The 20,105-nt window shown below is 47.0% G+C and overlaps 1 protein-coding gene across 1 annotated transcript in view; it reads left to right on the top strand.

Moving 5' to 3' along the window:
• bmpr2b (bone morphogenetic protein receptor, type II b (serine/threonine kinase)) overlaps positions 1–20,088 on the top strand; it is a 179,336-nt gene extending 159,248 nt beyond the window's left edge. The window contains exon 13 of the mRNA XM_036959091.1: positions 16,271–20,088. Within this exon, the coding sequence (XP_036814986.1) occupies positions 16,271–16,521 (251 nt within the window). The 3' untranslated portion in view covers positions 16,522–20,088. The remainder of the gene's footprint in view (positions 1–16,270) is intronic.
• The last annotated feature ends 17 nt before the right edge of the window (positions 20,089–20,105 follow it).

Raw genomic sequence — 20,105 nt, 5'->3', positions numbered from 1 at the left:
GATATGCAGAAAAATTTAGGGAGCCTTGTTTTCAGAATAGCTTTGTTAAAATCCCCAGCTACAATAAATGCACCCTCAGGATATCTGGTTTCCAGTTTACATGGAGTCCAATGAAGTTCTTTCAGGGCTGTCGATGTGTCTGCTTGGGGGGGATATACACAGCTGTGATTATAATCGAAGAGAATTCTCTTGGTAGATAATACGGTCGGCATTAGATTGTAAGGAAGTCTAGGTCAGGTGAACAAAAGGACTTGAGTTCCTGTATGTTGTTATGATCACACCACAACTTGTTAATCATAAGGCATACACCCCCGCCCTTCTTCTTACCAGAGAGATGTTTGTTTCTGTCGGCGCGATGTGTGAAGAAACCGGTTGGCTGTACTCACTCTGATAACGTATCCTGAGTGAGCCATGTTTCCGTGAAACAGAGCATGTTACAATCTCTGATGTCTCTCTGGAAGACAACCCTTGCTCGGAGTTCGTCTACCTTGTTGTCAAGAGACTGGACATTGGCGAGTAGTATCCTCGGGAGTGGTGGCCGATGTGCCCGCCTACGGAGCCTGACCAGAAGACCGCTCCGTCTTCCCCTTCTGCAGCGCTGTTGTTTTGGGTCGTCTACTGCGATACGATCCATTGTCCTGGGTGGTGGTCCAAACAGAGGATCTGATCCATTGTCCTGGGTGGTGATCCATACAGAGGATCTGATCCATTGTCCTGGGTGGTGGTCCAAACAGAGGATCTGATCCATTGTCCTGGGTGGTGGTCTAAACAGAGGATCTGATCCATTGTCCTGGGTGCTGGTCCAAACAGAGGATCTGATCCATTGTCCTGAGTGGTGGTCCATACAGAGGATATGATCCATTGTCCTGGGTGGTGGTCCAAACAGAGGATCTGATCCATTGTCCTGGGTGGTGGTCCAAACAGAGGATCTGATCCATTGTCCTGGGTGGTGGTCCATACAGAGGATATTATCCATTGTCCTGGGTGGTGGTCAAAACAGAGGATCGGATTCATTGTCCTCGGTGGTGGTCCAAACAGAGGATCTGATCCATTGTCCTGGGTGATGGTCCAAACAGAGGATCTGATCCATTGTCCTGGGTGGTGGTCCATACAGAGGATCTGATCCATTGTCCTGGGTGGTGGTCCAAACAGAGGATCTGATAAATTGTCCTGGGTGGTGGTCCATACAGAGGATCTGATCCATTGTCCTGGGTGGTGGTCCAAACAGAGGATCTGATCCATTGTCCTGGGTGGTGGTCCAAACAGAGGATCTGATAAATTGTCCTGGGTGGTGGTCCATACAGAGGATCTGATCCATTGTCCTGGGTGGTGGTCCAAACAGAGGATCTGATCCATTGTCCTTAAGAAATATTAAGAAATATTACATAAATAAAGCTATGACCTGGTACTGTAACACAGGCTAGCTATGACCTGGTACTGTAACACAGGCTAGCTATGACCTGGTACTGTAACACAGGCTAGCTATGACCTGGTACTGTAACACAGGCTAGCTATGACCCGGTACATTAACACAGGCTAGCTATGACCCGGTACATTAACACAGGCTAGCTATGACCTGGTACTGTAACACAGGCTAGCTATGACCCGGTACATTAACACAGGCTAGCTATGACCCGGTACATTAACACAGGCTAGCTATGACCTGGTACTGTAACACAGGCTAGTTATGACCTGGTACTGTAACACAGGCTAGCTATGACCTGGTACTGTAACACAGGCTAGCTATGACCTGGTACATTAACACAGGCTAGCTATGACCTGGTACTGTAACACAGGCTAGCTATGACCTGGTACTGTAACACAGGCTAGCTATGACCTGGTACATTAACACAGGCTAGCTATGACCTGGTACTGTAACACAGGCTAGCTATGACCTGGTACTGTAACACAGGCTAGCTATGACCTGGTACTGTAACACAGGCAATACAGGGAGACCCCAACATGTTTAGTAGCCGTAATCAAATCAAATCTAACTTTATTAGTCACATGTGCCGAATAGAACAGGTGTAGACCTAACAGTGAAATGCTGACTTACAAGCCCTTAACCAACAATGCAGTTCAAGAAGAGTTAAATATTTACCAAATAAACTAAAGTAAAACATAATAAAAAGTAACACAATACAGTATCAATAATGAGTCTATATACAGGGTATTACGGTACAGAGTCAATGTGGAGGCTATATACAGGGGGTACCGGTACAGAGTTAATGTGGAGGCTATATACAGGGGGTACCGGTACAGAGTCAATGTGGAGACTATATACAGGGTATTACGGTACAGAGTCAATGTGGAGGCTATATACAGGGTATTACGGTACAGAGTCAATGTGGAGACTATATACAGGGGGTACCGGTACAGAGTCAATGTGGAGACTATATACAGGGGGTTACGGTACAGAGTCAATGTGGAGGCTATATACAGGGTGTTACGGTACAGAGTCAATGTGGAGGCTATATACAGGGGGTACTGGTACAGAGTCAATGTGGAGGCTATATACAGGGGGTACCGGTACAGAGTCAATGTGGAGGCTATATACAGGGGGTACCGGAACAGAGTCAATGTGGAGGCTATATACAGGGGGTACCGGTACAGAGTCAATGTGGAGGCTATATACAGGGGTTACTGGTACAGAGTCAATGTGGAGGCTATATACAGGGGGTACCGGTACAGAGTCAATGTGGAGGCTATATACAGGGTGTACCGGTACAGAGTCAATGTGGAGGCTATATACAGGGAGTACCAGTACAGAGTCAATGTGGAGGCTATATACAGGGGGTACTGGTACAGAGTCAATGTGGAGGCTATATACAGGGGGTACCGGTACAGAGTCAATGTGGAGGCTATATACAGGGGGTACCGGTACAGAGTCAATGTGGAGGCTATATACAGGGGGTACTGGTACAGAGTCAATGTGGAGGCTATATACAGGGGGTACCGGTACAGAGTCAATGTGGAGGCTATATACAGGGGGTACCAGTACAGAGTCAATGTGGAGGCTATATACAGGGGGTACCGGTACAGAGTCAATGTGGAGGCTATATACAGGGGTTACTGGTACAGAGTCAGTGTGGAGGCTATATACAGGGAGTACCAGTACAGAGTCAATGTGGAGGCTATATACAGGGGGTACCGGTACAGAGTCAATGTGGAGGCTATATACAGGGGGTACCGGTACAGAGTCAATGTGGAGGCTATATACAGGGGTTACTGGTACAGAGTCAGTGTGGAGGCTATATACAGGGAGTACCAGTACAGAGTCAATGTGGAGGCTATATACAGGGGGTACCGGTACAGTGTCAATGTGGAGGCTATATACAGGGGGTACCGGTACAGAGTCAATGTGGAGGCTATATACAGGGGGTACCGGTACCGAGTCAATGTGGAGGCTATATACAGGGGGTACCAGTACAGAATCAATGTGGAGGCTATATACAGGGGTTACTGGTACAGAGTCAATGTGGAGGCTATATACAGGGAGTACCAGTACAGAGTCAATGTGGAGGCTATATACAGGGGTTACTGGTACAGAGTCAGTGTGGAGGCTATATACAGGGGGTACCGGTACAGAGTCAATGTGGAGGCTATATACAGGGAGTACCGGTACAGAGTCAATGTGGAGGCTATATACAGGGAGTACCGGTACAGAGTCAATGTGGAGGCTATATACAGGGGGTACCGGTACAGAGTCAATGTGGAGGCTATATACAGGGTGTACCGGTACAGAGTCAGTGTGGAGGCTATATACAGGGAGTACCGGTACAATGTGGAGGCTATATACAGGGGGTACCGGTACAGAGTCAATGTGGAGGCTATATACAGGGGGTACCGGTACAGAGTCAGTGTGGAGGCTATATACAGGGGGTACCGGTACAGAGTCAATGTGGAGGCTATATACAGGGAGTACCGGTACAGAGTCAATGTGGAGGCTATATACAGGGGTTACTGGTACAGAGTCAGTGTGGAGGCTATATACAGGGAGTACCAGTACAGAGTCAATGTGGAGGCTATATACAGGGGGTACCGGTACAGAGTCAATGTGGAGGCTATATACAGGGGGTACCGGTACAGAGTCAATGTGGAGGCTATATACAGGGGTTACTGGTACAGAGTCAGTGTGGAGGCTATATACAGGGAGTACCAGTACAGAGTCAATGTGGAGGCTATATACAGGGGGTACCGGTACAGTGTCAATGTGGAGGCTATATACAGGGGGTACCGGTACAGAGTCAATGTGGAGGCTATATACAGGGGGTACCGGTACCGAGTCAATGTGGAGGCTATATACAGGGGGTACCAGTACAGAATCAATGTGGAGGCTATATACAGGGGTTACTGGTACAGAGTCAATGTGGAGGCTATATACAGGGAGTACCAGTACAGAGTCAATGTGGAGGCTATATACAGGGGTTACTGGTACAGAGTCAGTGTGGAGGCTATATACAGGGGGTACCGGTACAGAGTCAATGTGGAGGCTATATACAGGGGGTACTGGTACAGAGTCAATGTGGAGGCTATATACAGGGGGTACCGGTACAGAGTCAGTGTGGAGGCTATATACAGGGGGTACCGGTACAGAGTCAATGTGGAGGCTATATACAGGGGGTACTGGTACAGAGTCAATGTGGAGGCTATATACAGGGGGTACCGGTACAGAGTCAGTGTGGAGGCTATATACAGGGGGTACCGGTACAGAGTCAATGTGGAGGCTATATACAGGGGTTACTGGTACAGAGTCAGTGTGGAGGCTATATACAGGGAGTACCAGTACAGAGTCAATGTGGAGGCTATATACAGGGGGTACCGGTACCGAGTCAATGTGGAGGCTATATACAGGGGGTACTGGTACCGAGTCAATGTGGAGGCTATATACAGGGGGTACCGGTACAGAGTCAATGTGGAGGCTATATACAGGGGGTACTGGTACCGAGTCAATGTGGAGGCTATATACAGGGGGTACCAGTACAGAGTCAATGTGGAGGCCATATACAGGGGGTACCAGTACAGAGTCAATGTGGAGGCTATATACAGGGGGTACTGGTACAGAGTCAATGTGGAGGCTATATACAGGGGGTACCAGTACAGAGTCAATGTGGAGGCTATATACAGGGGGTACCGGTACAGAGTCAGTGTGGAGGCTATATACAGGGGGTACCGGTACAGAGTCAATGTGGAGGCTATATACAGGGAGTACCGGTACAGAGTCAATGTGGAGGCTATATACAGGGGGTACCGGTACAGAGTCAATGTGGAGGCTATATACAGGGGGTACCGGTACAGAGTCAATGTGGAGGCTATATACAGGGGGTACTGGTACAGAGTCAATGTGGAGGCTATATACAGGGGGTACCGGTACAGAGTCAGTGTGGAGGCTATATACAGGGGGTACCGGTACAGAGTCAATGTGGAGGCTATATACAGGGAGTACCGGTACAGAGTCAATGTGGAGGCTATATACAGGGGTTACTGGTACAGAGTCAGTGTGGAGGCTATATACAGGGAGTACCAGTACAGAGTCAATGTGGAGGCTATATACAGGGGGTACCGGTACAGAGTCAATGTGGAGGCTATATACAGGGGGTACCGGTACAGAGTCAATGTGGAGGCTATATACAGGGGTTACTGGTACAGAGTCAGTGTGGAGGCTATATACAGGGAGTACCAGTACAGAGTCAATGTGGAGGCTATATACAGGGGGTACCGGTACAGTGTCAATGTGGAGGCTATATACAGGGGGTACCGGTACAGAGTCAATGTGGAGGCTATATACAGGGGGTACCGGTACCGAGTCAATGTGGAGGCTATATACAGGGGGTACCAGTACAGAATCAATGTGGAGGCTATATACAGGGGTTACTGGTACAGAGTCAATGTGGAGGCTATATACAGGGAGTACCAGTACAGAGTCAATGTGGAGGCTATATACAGGGGTTACTGGTACAGAGTCAGTGTGGAGGCTATATACAGGGGGTACCGGTACAGAGTCAATGTGGAGGCTATATACAGGGGGTACTGGTACAGAGTCAATGTGGAGGCTATATACAGGGGGTACCGGTACAGAGTCAGTGTGGAGGCTATATACAGGGGGTACCGGTACAGAGTCAATGTGGAGGCTATATACAGGGGGTACTGGTACAGAGTCAATGTGGAGGCTATATACAGGGGGTACCGGTACAGAGTCAGTGTGGAGGCTATATACAGGGGGTACCGGTACAGAGTCAATGTGGAGGCTATATACAGGGGTTACTGGTACAGAGTCAGTGTGGAGGCTATATACAGGGAGTACCAGTACAGAGTCAATGTGGAGGCCATATACAGGGGGTACCAGTACAGAGTCAATGTGGAGGCTATATACAGGGGGTACTGGTACAGAGTCAATGTGGAGGCTATATACAGGGGGTACCAGTACAGAGTCAATGTGGAGGCTATATACAGGGGGTACCGGTACAGAGTCAGTGTGGAGGCTATATACAGGGGGTACCGGTACAGAGTCAATGTGGAGGCTATATACAGGGGGTACCGGTACAGAGTCAATGTGGAGGCTATATACAGGGGGTACCGGTACAGAGTCAGTGTGGAGGCTATATACAGGGGGTACCGGTACAGAGTCAATGTGGAGGCTATATACAGGGGGTACCGGTACAGAGTCAATGTGGAGGCTATATACAGGGGGTACCAGTACAGAGTCAATGTGGAGGCTATATACAGGGGGTACTGGTACAGAGTCAATGTGGAGGCTATATACAGGGGGTACCAGTACAGAGTCAATGTGGAGGCTATATACAGGGAGTACCGGTACAGAGTCAGTGTGGAGGCTATATACAGGGGGTACCGGTACAGAATCAATGTGGAGACTATATACAGGGGGTACCGGTACCGAGTCAATGTGGAGGCTATATACAGGGGGTACTGGTACAGAGTCAATGTGGAGGCTATATACAGGGAGTACCGGTACAGAGTCAATGTGGAGGCTATATACAGGGGGTACCGGTACAGAGTCAATGTGGAGGCTATATACAGGGAGTACCGGTACAGAGTCAATGTGGAGGCTATATACAGGGGTTACTGGTACAGAGTCAGTGTGGAGGCTATATACAGGGAGTACCAGTACAGAGTCAATGTGGAGGCTATATACAGGGGGTACCGGTACAGAGTCAATGTGGAGGCTATATACAGGGGGTACCGGTACAGAGTCAATGTGGAGGCTATATACAGGGGTTACTGGTACAGAGTCAGTGTGGAGGCTATATACAGGGAGTACCAGTACAGAGTCAATGTGGAGGCTATATACAGGGGGTACCGGTACAGTGTCAATGTGGAGGCTATATACAGGGGGTACCGGTACAGAGTCAATGTGGAGGCTATATACAGGGGGTACCGGTACCGAGTCAATGTGGAGGCTATATACAGGGGGTACCAGTACAGAATCAATGTGGAGGCTATATACAGGGGTTACTGGTACAGAGTCAATGTGGAGGCTATATACAGGGAGTACCAGTACAGAGTCAATGTGGAGGCTATATACAGGGGTTACTGGTACAGAGTCAGTGTGGAGGCTATATACAGGGAGTACCAGTACAGAGTCAATGTGGAGGCTATATACAGGGGGTACCGGTACCGAGTCAATGTGGAGGCTATATACAGGGGGTACTGGTACCGAGTCAATGTGGAGGCTATATACAGGGGGTACCGGTACAGAGTCAATGTGGAGGCTATATACAGGGGGTACTGGTACCGAGTCAATGTGGAGGCTATATACAGGGGGTACCAGTACAGAGTCAATGTGGAGGCCATATACAGGGGGTACCAGTACAGAGTCAATGTGGAGGCTATATACAGGGGGTACTGGTACAGAGTCAATGTGGAGGCTATATACAGGGGGTACCAGTACAGAGTCAATGTGGAGGCTATATACAGGGGGTACCGGTACAGAGTCAGTGTGGAGGCTATATACAGGGGGTACCGGTACAGAGTCAATGTGGAGGCTATATACAGGGGGTACCGGTACAGAGTCAATGTGGAGGCTATATACAGGGGGTACCGGTACAGAGTCAGTGTGGAGGCTATATACAGGGGGTACCGGTACAGAGTCAATGTGGAGGCTATATACAGGGGGTACCGGTACAGAGTCAATGTGGAGGCTATATACAGGGGGTACCAGTACAGAGTCAATGTGGAGGCTATATACAGGGGGTACTGGTACAGAGTCAATGTGGAGGCTATATACAGGGGGTACCAGTACAGAGTCAATGTGGAGGCTATATACAGGGAGTACCGGTACAGAGTCAGTGTGGAGGCTATATACAGGGGGTACCGGTACAGAATCAATGTGGAGACTATATACAGGGGGTACCGGTACCGAGTCAATGTGGAGGCTATATACAGGGGGTACTGGTACAGAGTCAATGTGGAGGCTATATACAGGGGGTACCGGTACAGAGTCAATGTGGAGGCTATATACAGGGGGTACCGGTACAGAGTCAATGTGGAGGCTATATACAGGGTATTACGGTACCGAGTCAATGTGGAGGCTATATACAGGGGGTACCGGTACCGAGTCAATGTGGAGGCTATATACAGGGGGTACCGGTACAGAGTCAATGTGGAGGCTATATACAGGGGGTACTGGTACAGAGTCAATGTGGAGGCTATATACAAGGGGTACCGGTACCGAGTCAATGTGGAGACTATATACAGGGGGTACCGGTACCGAGTCAATGCGGGGGTACAGGTTAGTTGAGGTAATTTGTACATGTAGGTAGGATAATAAACAGCAAGTAGCAGCAGAGTAATAACAAATGGGGGGGTGACAATGTAAATATGGCCATTTGATTAATTGTTCAGCGGTCTTATGGCTTGGGGGTAGAAGCTGTTAAGGAGCTTTTTGGTCCTAGACTTGGAGCACCGGTACCGCTTGCTGTGCGGTAGCAGAGAGAACAGTCTATGACTTGGGTAACTGGAGTCTTTGACAATTTTTTGGGCTTTCCTCTGACACCGCCTGGTATAGAGGTCCTGGATGGCAGGAAGCTTGGCCCCAGTGATGTACTGGGCTGTACGCACTACCCTCTGTAGCACCTTATGGTCAGATGCCGAGTAGTTGTCATACCAGGCGATGATGCTCTCGATGGTGCAGCTGTTGAACTTTTTGAGGATCTGGGGACCAATGCCAAATCTTTTCAGTCTCCTGAGAGGGAAAAGGTGTTGTCATGCCCTCTTCACGACTGTCTTGGTGTGCTTGGACTGTGATAGTTCGTTGTTGATGTGGACACTCTCGACCAGCTCCACTACAGCCCCGTTGATGTTAAATGGGGCCTGTTCGGCCCGCCTTTTCCTGTAGTCCACAATCATCTCCTTTGTCTTGCTCACATTGAGGGAGAGGTTGTCCTGGCACCACACTGCCGTGTTTGGCCGTGCAGTCGTGAATGTACAGGGATTACAGGCCCCGCAGCTTTGTGAATGTTGACTTGTTTAAAGGTCTTGCTCACATCGGCTATCGAGAGCATTATAACACAGTCGTCCGGAACAACTGTTGCTCTGATGCATGCTTCAGTGTTGCTTGCCTCGAAGCGAGCATTAAAGGCATGTAGCTCATCTGGTAGGCTCGCGTCACTGGGCAACTCGCAACTTGGTTTCCCTTTGTAGTCCGTAATAGATTTCAAGCCCTGCTACATTCGACGAGTGTCATAGCCGTTGTAGTAGGATTCAATCTTAATCCTGTATTGACCCTTGCTTGTTTGATGGTTTGTCTAAGGGTGTTGTGGGATTTCATATAAGCGTCCGGGTTAGAGTCCCGCTCCTTGAAAGCGGCAGCTCTAGCCTTTAGCTCGGTGCGGATGTTATCTGTAATCCATGGCTTCTGGTTGGGATACAGTGGGGCAAAAAAGTATTTAGTCAGCCACCAATTGTGCAAGATCTCCCACTAAAAAAAAGATGAGAGATGCCTGTAATTTTCATCATAGGTACACTTCAACTATGACAGACAAAATGAGAAAAAAAATCCAGAAAATCACATTGTAGGATTTTTTATTAATTAATTTGCAAATTATGGTGGAAAATAAGTATTTATCTTGTTTATAAATCTCTCTTAACAACAACCAACACTGGTTCTCACCCTCATCTCTCAGCAATCATCTACTTTCTGAGTAGCAGAACACTGGCTTATATTGCTTCAGAAAGAGTCTGTAATTGAAGGCAGCTGTTTCTGACAAGAGATCGGGTCAGCTCCAATCATCAATGGGGCCGACCAATCAGCTGCTTGGGGGAATCCAGGAAGCCATTTTCCTGAAACACACACACATACAAATACACAAACCACAACACAAGAACTGGGGAACGTAACATTATGTGTGTTTGTGTGGTTTTGTGTTTGTGTGGTTTTGGGTATGTGTGGTTTTGTGGTTATGTGTTTGTGTGTGGTGTGTGGTGTTTGTTTGTGTGGTGTGTTCGTGTGGTTATGTGTTTGGTGTGTATTTGGTGTGTGTGTCGTGCATGGTGTGTGTGTGTGTGGTTATGTGTTTGGTGTGTGTGTGTGTGTCTGACAACAATTGTTTGATGTTTTACACCTCAACCACCAGAGGGTAGCATTCTCCAACTAAAGGTATGAGCACCTTATGTTTCTGATGGAAATAGAAGGAACAGAGAGGAATATTGAAGCCTCATATCCACTACAAGACCATGGTGCTACAGAACCCACAGAACAGCAACTGTCCCTCCCTACCTTCAGGTTATCTACAGAACAGCCAGAGGAACTGTCCCTCCCTACCTTCAGGTTATCTACAGAACAGAGGAACTGTCCCTCCCTACCTTCAGGTTATCTACAGAACAGAGGAACTGTCCCTCCCTACCTTCAGGATATCTACAGAACAGCAACTGTCCCTCCCTACCTTCAGGTTATCTACAGAACAGAGGAACTGTCCCTCCCTACCTTCAGGATATCTACAGAACAGCAACTGTCCCTCCCTACCTTCAGGTTATCTACAGAACAGCCAGAGGAACTGTCCCTCCCTACCTTCAGGTTATCTACAGAACAGCAACTGTCCTCCCTACCTTCAGGTTATCTACAGAACAGAGGAACTGTCCCTCCCTACCTTCAGGTTACCTACAGAACAGAGGAACTGTCCCTCCCTACCTTCAGGTTATCTACAGAACAGAGGAACTGTCCCTCCCTACCTTCAGGTTATCTACAGAACAGCAACTGTCCCTCCCTACCTTCAGGTTATCTACAGAACAGAGGAACTGTCCCTCCCTACCTTCAGGTTATCTACAGAACAGAGGAACTGTCCCTCCCTACCTTCAGGTTATCTACAGAACAGAGGAACTGTCCCTCCCTACCTTCAGGTTATCTACAGAACAGAGGAACTGTCCCTCCCTACCTTCAGGTTATCTACAGAACAGAGGAACTGTCCCTCCCTACCTTCAGGTTATCTACAGAACAGCAACTGTCCCTCCCTACCTTCAGGTTATCTACAGAACAGAGGAACTGTCCCTCCCTACCTTCAGGTTATCTACAGAACAGCAACTGTCCCTCCCTACCTTCAGGTTATCTACAGAACAGCCAGAGGAACTGTCCCTCCCTACCTTCAGGTTATCTACAGAACAGCAACTGTCCTCCCTACCTTCAGGTTATCTACAGAACAGAGGAACTGTCCCTCCCTACCTTCAGGTTACCTACAGAACAGAGGAACTGTCCCTCCCTACCTTCAGGTTATCTACAGAACAGCAACTGTCCCTCCCTACCTTCAGGTTATCTACAGAACAGAGGAACTGTCCCTCCCTACCTTCAGGTTATCTACAGAACAGAGGAACTGTCCCTCCCTACCTTCAGGTTATCTACAGACCAGCAACTGTCCCTCCCTACCTTCAGGTTATCTACAGAACAGAGGAACTGTCCCTCCCTACCTTCAGGTTATCTACAGACCAGCAACTGTCCCTCCCTACCTTCAGGTTATCTACAGAACAGAGGAACTGTCCCTCCCTACCTTCAGGTTATCTACAGACCAGCAACTGTCCCTCCCTACCTTCAGGTTATACTCCATCCCTACACCCCAACCCAATCACTCCATTTTGCCACCTCAGGTCTCTTGGCCCTCCCACCCCTACAGAAGAGCAGCCCCCCCTCAGCCCAGTACAACCTCTTCTCTGTCCTGGCACCCCAATGATGGACCCCCCACTCCCCCCTGTTTATTAGCTTCTTTATTAAGGAAACATGTACTGACTATGACTGATATGTGGTGGTACCACCTAGCTATCTGGAGATGAATGACTGATATGTTTATTTATTTTTTATTTATTTAACTTTTATTTAACCAGGTAGGCAAGTTGAGAACAAGTTCTCATTTACAATTGCGACCTGGCCAAGATAAAGCAAAGCAGTTCGACAGATACAACGACACAGAGTTACACATGGAGTAAAACAAACATACAGTCAATAATACAGTATAAACAAGTCTATATACGATGTGAGCAAATGAGGTGAGATAAGGGAGGTAAAGGCAAAAAAAGGCCATGGTGGCAAAGTAAATACAATATAGCAAGTAAAACACTGGAATGGTAGATTTGACAGTAGATGAGTGTGCAAAGTAGAAATAAAAATAATGGGGTGCAAAGGAGCAAAATAAATTAATTAATTAAATACAGTAGGGAAAGAGGTAGTTGTTTGGGCTAAATTATAGGTGGGCTATGTACAGGTGCAGTAATCTGTGAGCTGATCTGACAGTTGGTGCTTAAAGCTAGTGAGGGAGATAAGTGTTTCCAGTTTCAGAGATTTTGTAGTTCGTTCCAGTCATTGGCAGCAGAGAACTGTAAGGAGAGGCGGCCAAAGAAATAATTGGTTTTGGGGGTGACTAGAGAGATATACCTGCTGGAGCGTGTGCTACAGGTGGGAGATGCTATGGTGACCAGCGAGCTGAGATAAGGGGCGACTTTACCTAGCATGGTCTTGTAGATGACATGGAGCTAGTGGGTTTGGCGACGAGTATGAAGCGAGGGCCAGCCAACGAGAGCGTACAGGTCGCAATGGTGGGTAGTATATGGGGCTTTGGTGACAAAACGGATTGCACTGTGATAGACTGCATCCAATTTGTTGAGTAGGGTATTGGAGGCTATTTTGTAAATGACATCGCCAAAGTCGAGGATTGGTAGGATGGTCAGTTTTACAAGGGTATGTTTGGCAGCATGAGTTAAGGATGCTTTGTTGCGAAATAGGAAGCCAATTCTAGATTTAACTTTGGATTGGAGATGTTTGATATGGGTCTGGAAGGAGAGTTTACAGTCTAACCAGACACCTATTTGTAGTTGTCCACGTATTCTAAGTCAGAGCCGTCCAGAGTAGTGATGTTGGACAGGCGGGTAGGTGCAGGTAGAGATCGGTTGAAGAGCATGCATTTAGTTTTACTTGTATTTAAGAGCAATTGGAGGCCACGGAAGGAGAGTTGTATGGCATTGAAGCTTGCCTGGAGGTTAGTTAACACAGTGTCCAAAGAAGGGCCAGAAGTATACAGAATGGTGTCGTCTGCGTAGAGGTGGATCAGAGAATCACCAGCAGCAAGAGCGACCTTATTGATGTAAACAGAGAAAAGAGTCGGTCCAAGAATTGAACCCTGTGGCACCCCCATAGAGACTGCCAGAGGTCCGGACAGCAGACCCTCCGATTTGACACACTGAACTCTATCAGAGAAGTAGTTGGTGAACCAGGCGAGGCAATCATTTGAGAAACCAAGGCTGTCGAGTCTGCCGATGAGGTTGTGGTGATTGACAGAGTCGAAAGCCTTGGCCAGATCAATGAATACGGCTGCACAGTAATGTTTCTTATCGATGGCGGTTAAGATATCGTTTAGGACCTTGAGCGTGGCTGAGGTGCACCCATGACCAGCTCTGAAACCAGATTGCATAGCAGAGAAGGTATGGTGAGATTCAAAATGGTCGGTAATCTGTTTGTTGATTTGGCTTTCGAAGAACTTAGAAAGGCATGGTAGGATAGATATAGGTCTGTAGCAGTTTGGGTCAAGAGTGTCGCCCCCTTTGAAGAGGGGGATGACCGCAGCTGCTTTCCAATTTTTGGGAATCTCAGACGACATGAAAGAGAGGTTGAACAGGCTAGTAATAGGGGTGATAATTTTAGAAAGAAAGGGTCCAGATTGCCTAGCCCGGCTGATTTGTAGGGGTCCAGATTTTGCAGCTCTTTCAGAACATCAGCTGAATGGATTTGGGAGAAGGAGAAATGGGGAAGGCTTGGGCGAGTTGCTGTGGGGGGTGCAGTGCTGTTGACCGGGGTAGGAGTAGCCAGGTGGAAAGCATGGCCAGCCATAGAAAAATGCTTATTGAAATTCTCAATTATGGTGGATTTATCAGTGGTGGCAGTGTTTCCTATCTTCAGTGCAGTGGGCAGCTTCGGAGGAGGTGTTCTTATTCTCCATGGACTTTACAGTGTCCCAGAACTTTTTTGAGTTAGTGTTGCAGGAAGCAAATTTCTGCTTGAAAAAGCTAGCCTTGGCTTTTCTAACTGCCTGTGTATAATGGTTTCTAGCTTCCCTGAACAGCTGCATATCACGGGGGCTGTTCGATGCTAATGCAGAACGCCATAGGATGTTTTTGTGTTGGTTAAGGGCAGTCAGGTCTGGGGAGAACCAAGGGCTATATCTGTTCCTGGTTCTAAATTTCTTGAATGGGGCATGTTTATTTAAGATGGTTAGGAAGGTATTTAAAAAAAATATCCAGGCATCCTCTACTGATGGGATGAGATCAATATCCTTCCAGGATACCCCGGCCAGGTCGATTAGAAAGGCCTGCTCGCTGAAGTGTTTCAGGGAGCGTTTGACAGTGATGAGTGGAGGTCGTTTGACCGCTGACCCATTACGGATGCAGGCAATGAGGCAGTGATCGCTGAGATCTTGGTTGAAGACAGCAGAGGTGTATTTAGAGGGCAAGTTGGTTAGGATGATATCTATGAGGGTGCCCGTGTTTAAGGCTTTGGGGAGGTACCTGGTAGGTTCATTGATAATTTGTGTGAGACTGAGGGTATCAAGTTTAGATTGTAGGATGGCTGGGGTGTTAAGCATGTTCCAGTTTAGGTCGCCTAGCAGCACGAGCTCTGAAGATAGATGGGGGGCAATCAGTTCACATATGGTGTCCAGAGCACAGCTGGGGGCAGAGGGTGGTCTATAGCAGGCGGCAACGGTGAGAGACTTGTTTTTAGAGAGGTGGATTTTGAAAAGTAGAAGTTCAAATTGTTTGGGTACAGACCTGGATAGTGGGACAGAACTCTGCAGGCTATCTTTGCAGTAGATCGCAACACCGCCCCCTTTGGCAGTTCTATCTTGCTATCTGGAGATGAATGTCCTGACTTTGACTGATATGTGGTGGTACCACCTAGCTATCTGGAGATGAATGTACTGACTATGACTGATATGTGGTGGTACCACCTAGCTATCTGGAAATTAATGTACTGACTATGACTGGTCCACCTAGCTATCTGGAGATGAATGTCCTGACTATGACTGGTCCACCTAGCTATCTGGAGATGAGTGTACTGACTATGACTTGTCCACCTAGCTATCTGAAGATGAATGTACTGACTATGACTGGTCCACCTAGCTATCTGAAGATGAATGTACTGACTATGACTGGTCCACCTAGCTATCTGGAGATGCATGTACTGACTATGACTGGTCCACCTAGCTATCTGGAGATGAATGTACTGATTATGACTGGTCCACCTAGCTATCTGAAGATGAATGTACTGATTATGACTGGTCCACCTAGCTATCTGAAGATGAATGTACTGATTATGACTGGTCCACCTAGCTATCTGGAGATGAATGTACTGACTATGACTTGTCCACCTAGCTATCTGAAGGTGAATGTACTGACTATGATAGATATGTGGTTGTCCCACCTAGCTGTCTGAAGATGAATGTACTGACTATGACTGGTCCACCTAGCTATCTGGAGATGAATGTACTGACTATGACTGGTCCACCTAGCTATCTGGAGATGAATGTACTGACTATGACTGGTCCACCTAGCTATCTGGAGATGAATGTACTGACTATGACTGGTCCACCTAGCTATCGGAAGGTGAATGTACTGACTATGATTGGTCCACCTAGCTATCTGGAGATGAATGTACTGGCTGTAAGTCTCTCTGGACAAGAGCGTCTGCTAAATGACTAACATGTAAAACAATTGAAGTATCTTGATCAGTGTTTGTTTCTCAGGTTCTAATACCTGTCTGTGGTGTCTCCCGTCTCCCCAGGTGATGGTTCGTCGCTGGACGGCCAGGGAGGGTCAGGTGAGAAGATCAAACGTCGTGTCAAGACACCGTACTCCCTGAAGAGGTGGCGCCCCTCCACCTGGGTGGTCTCCATGGATACGCAGGTTGGAGAGGTAAACAACAACGGAACCTGTCGCTCCAAGTCCTCCACTGCCGTCTACCTGGTAGGAGGGGGGACTACCACAGCCACCATGACCTCTGACCCCTGTGACCCTGGCATGACCTGCCTGTGAACCCTGACCCCTGGAGCAGGGTGTGACAACAGGTGGGCAGTATGTTGCAGAAATGCCAGCTGCCTGTTTGCCAACTACACCCAGCTGGCTACTAACCTTTATGTGGTCGGCTACTTCAATGACTTCAACAAATTGGGGTGTATCAGATGCCACCAAATGTGATTTAAATTTTTTTAGGGCAGAATGTGTTGCCCTAACCTCCCACACCTCTATAGCTGGCAACTTTTTTCATTACGCTGGCTACATTCGATTGTCGGGAACACATTGAGGAGGGCGTGGCCTCCTTAGGCTACGGCTGTGTCTGCAATAACACCCTATTCCCTATATAGCGCACTACTTTCGACCAGAGCCGAAATGGTCGATAGGGTAGTGCGTCTGTTGTGAATAGGGTGCCATTTGAGACGTTGCCTACCTGTATGACAGCATGCTCCGGTTTCCTTGGTTTCCTGGTTCAAATTCCGTCAGAAGGAGAAGAAACGATGTGACTGCAAGAGAATCAATTGTCAAGAAAGAAGCACTTATAAAATATGATATTCTTTTCTTCTCAACTTTTTCTTTACTTTACTTTTACTTTAAAACAGAATATAGCTATGCAGCAACATTGGCTTCACTTGCTTCCATTATAAATGCTGTTCCACATAAATCATTGTATGATTGTATGGCTGTTTTTTGAATTTTGAAAAATGTTGTTTTTTTGTTTTCGCACTTCAAAAAAAAAAAAAAAAAAAAAGTGATGTCAATCATCTAGTGACCATGGTAACGACTGGTCTAAAAAAACATTAAGAGAAAAGACTGATCAAGCAGGGAGCAGTGGGTCTTTAAGACTGGGTTAGATGCTCATTGGTTTCCAGTAATGTTTATGCATAGTACATTCAGTAATGTTATATTTTTATTATTTAACTAGGCAAGTCGGTTTCAGAACAAATTCTTATTTACATTGACCGCCTACACCGGGCCAAACCCGGACGACGCCGGGCCAATTGTGCGCCGCTCTATGGGACTCCCGATCACGGCCGGATGTGATACAGGCTGGATTCGAACCAGGGACTGTAGTGCACTGAGATGCAGTGCGTTAAACCGCTGCGCCACTCGGGAGCCCCCGTTTATGCTTTCGTACATTCAATAATGTTTAAGCATTTGTTTTTACATCAATCTGTATATCCTACGTTTTACCATCACATTTTTAAATGTCCGATAGGCTTTAGCGTTGAAGTTTAAACCATTTTCAATTGTGTTGTATTCTTTCCAGCGGTTACTTCTGTTGTTATTATGACATTGTAAACAGTGCACTTATTATTATCATTAGTAGTAGCTGTCCTGCTCTCTGTCACATGTCCCTGAATGAGACAGCTGTCGATAAGGACATTAGAGGTATCTGCAGCTCTCTTTAAGGACACAAGGTATCTGCAGCTCTCTACAAGGACATGAGATATCTGCAGCTCTCTATAAGGACACAAGGTATCTGCAGCTCTCTACAAGGACACAAGGTATCTGCAGCTCTCTACAAGGACACAAGGTATCTGCAGCTCTCTACAAGGACACAAGGTATCTGCAGCTCTCTACAAGGACATGAGGTATCTGCAGCTGTCTACAAGGACATGAGGTATCTGCAGCTGTCTACAAGGACATGGGATTTTGTTCTGTTACAAAAAGAAATTAGCGACAGTTTAACGTCAGTCTACTCCGACTGACCGTTGAACTCCTCTTCAGAAGACACTCGTCATTATTCTAAACCTTTCACTGTTCTCTCTACCCAGTCAGTCCCCTGCCTAGCTTAATAAACCAGACCAATTATTGGTATACAGTCTGAATCAAAGCACTGCTCGTTTCCTTACGAGCCAGAATGTTGAATGACATTTCAACTTCCGTTACCAGTTGTCTGTCCGGTTTGTCCTTCAGCTGGTTGAAACATCCACAGTAGTAGTATTTAACAGACTTTTTAGAGAGCTGGTAATACCTTTGAAAACGCTTGTCACCTGACGCATGCACAGAACCATGTAAACACCGGCAAGACTTGGGTCAGTACGCGTCGCCTGGCGGTACTTCACGTGCCTTTGGGTCATGAGCAAAAGAAAAGGATTTGCCACACACAGAGATCAGTGAAGTCAGTTTAATAATAAACTGACTTGTTGGAAAAGGACCTGTCAGTCAGCCTTTCACTGTTAGTCTACACCTGTCGTCTACATCTGTCGTGACTATTAACATTGGATTGATTTGATAACTGTGGATATTTTGTCTTAAATTTCAACCAGCTGAAGGACCAACCCTATGGACAATCGGCAGAGTAAGTTCAAATATAATTGTATTAAACATTCGTGACTGGCAAGGGATGTTCAGGGTTTTTTTCTTACGTAAATGTGCGTAGCTATGCTGTACATAGACAGTCAGTCCTCTACTCTATATTCACCATGCTCTAGTCTAGACTAGACTCCTGGAGGAGGGTTAACAGACAGTCAGTCCTCTACTCTATATTCACCATGCTCTAGTCTAGACTACTGGAGGAGGGTTAACAGACAGTCAGTCCTCTACTCTATATTCACCATGCTCTAGTCTAGACTAGACTCCTGGAGGAGGGTTATCAGACAGTCCTCTACTCTATATTCACCACGCTCTAGTCTAGACTACTGGAGGAGGGTTAACAGACAGTCAGTCCTCTACTCTATATTCACCATGCTCTAGTCTAGTCTAGACTACTGGAGGAGGGTTAACAGACAGTCAGTCCTCTACACTATATTCACCATGCTCTAGTCTAGTCTAGTCTACTGGAGGAGGGTTAACAGACAGTCAGTCCTCTACTCTATATTCACCATGCACTAGTCTAGTCTACTGGAGGAGGGTTAACAGACAGTCAGTCCTCTACTCTATATTCACCATGCTCTAGTCTAGACTACTGGAGGAGGGTTAACAGACAGTCAGTCCTCTACTCTATATTCACCATGCACTAGTCTAGTCTACTGGAGGAGGGTTAACAGACAGTCAGTCCTCTACTCTATAGTCACCATGCTCTAGTCTAGACTACTGGAGGAGGGTTAACAGAAAGGCAGTTCTCTACTCTATAGTCAAAATGCTCTGGTCTAGACTACTGGAGGAGGGTTAACAGACAGTCAGACCTCTACTCTATATTCACCATGCTCTAGTCTAGACTCCTGGAGGAGTGTTAACAGACAGTCCTCTACTCTATATTCACCATGCTCTAGTCTAGACTACTGGAGGAGGGTTAACAGACAGTCAGTCCTCTACACTATATTCACCATGCTCTAGTCTAATCTAGACTACTGGAGGAGGGTTAACAGACAGTCAGTCCTCTACTCTATATTCACCATGCTCTAGTCTAGACTCCTGGAGGAGGGTTAACAGACAGTCAGTCCTCTACACTATATTCACCATGCTCTAGTCTAATCTAGACTACTGGAGGAGGGTTAACAGACAGTCAGTCCTCTACTCTATATTCACCATGCTCTAGTCTAGACTACTGGAGGAGGGTTAACAGACAGTCAGTCCTTTACTCTATATTCACCATGCTCTAATCTAGACTACTGGAGGAGGGATAACAGACAGTCAGACCTCTACTCTATATTCACCAT

The sequence above is a fragment of the Oncorhynchus mykiss genome, chromosome 22, assembly GCF_013265735.2.
Source record: "Oncorhynchus mykiss isolate Arlee chromosome 22, USDA_OmykA_1.1, whole genome shotgun sequence".
NCBI classification, from domain to species: Eukaryota; Metazoa; Chordata; class Actinopteri; order Salmoniformes; family Salmonidae; genus Oncorhynchus; species Oncorhynchus mykiss.
This window is presented reverse-complemented; position numbering and strand designations above follow the sequence as displayed.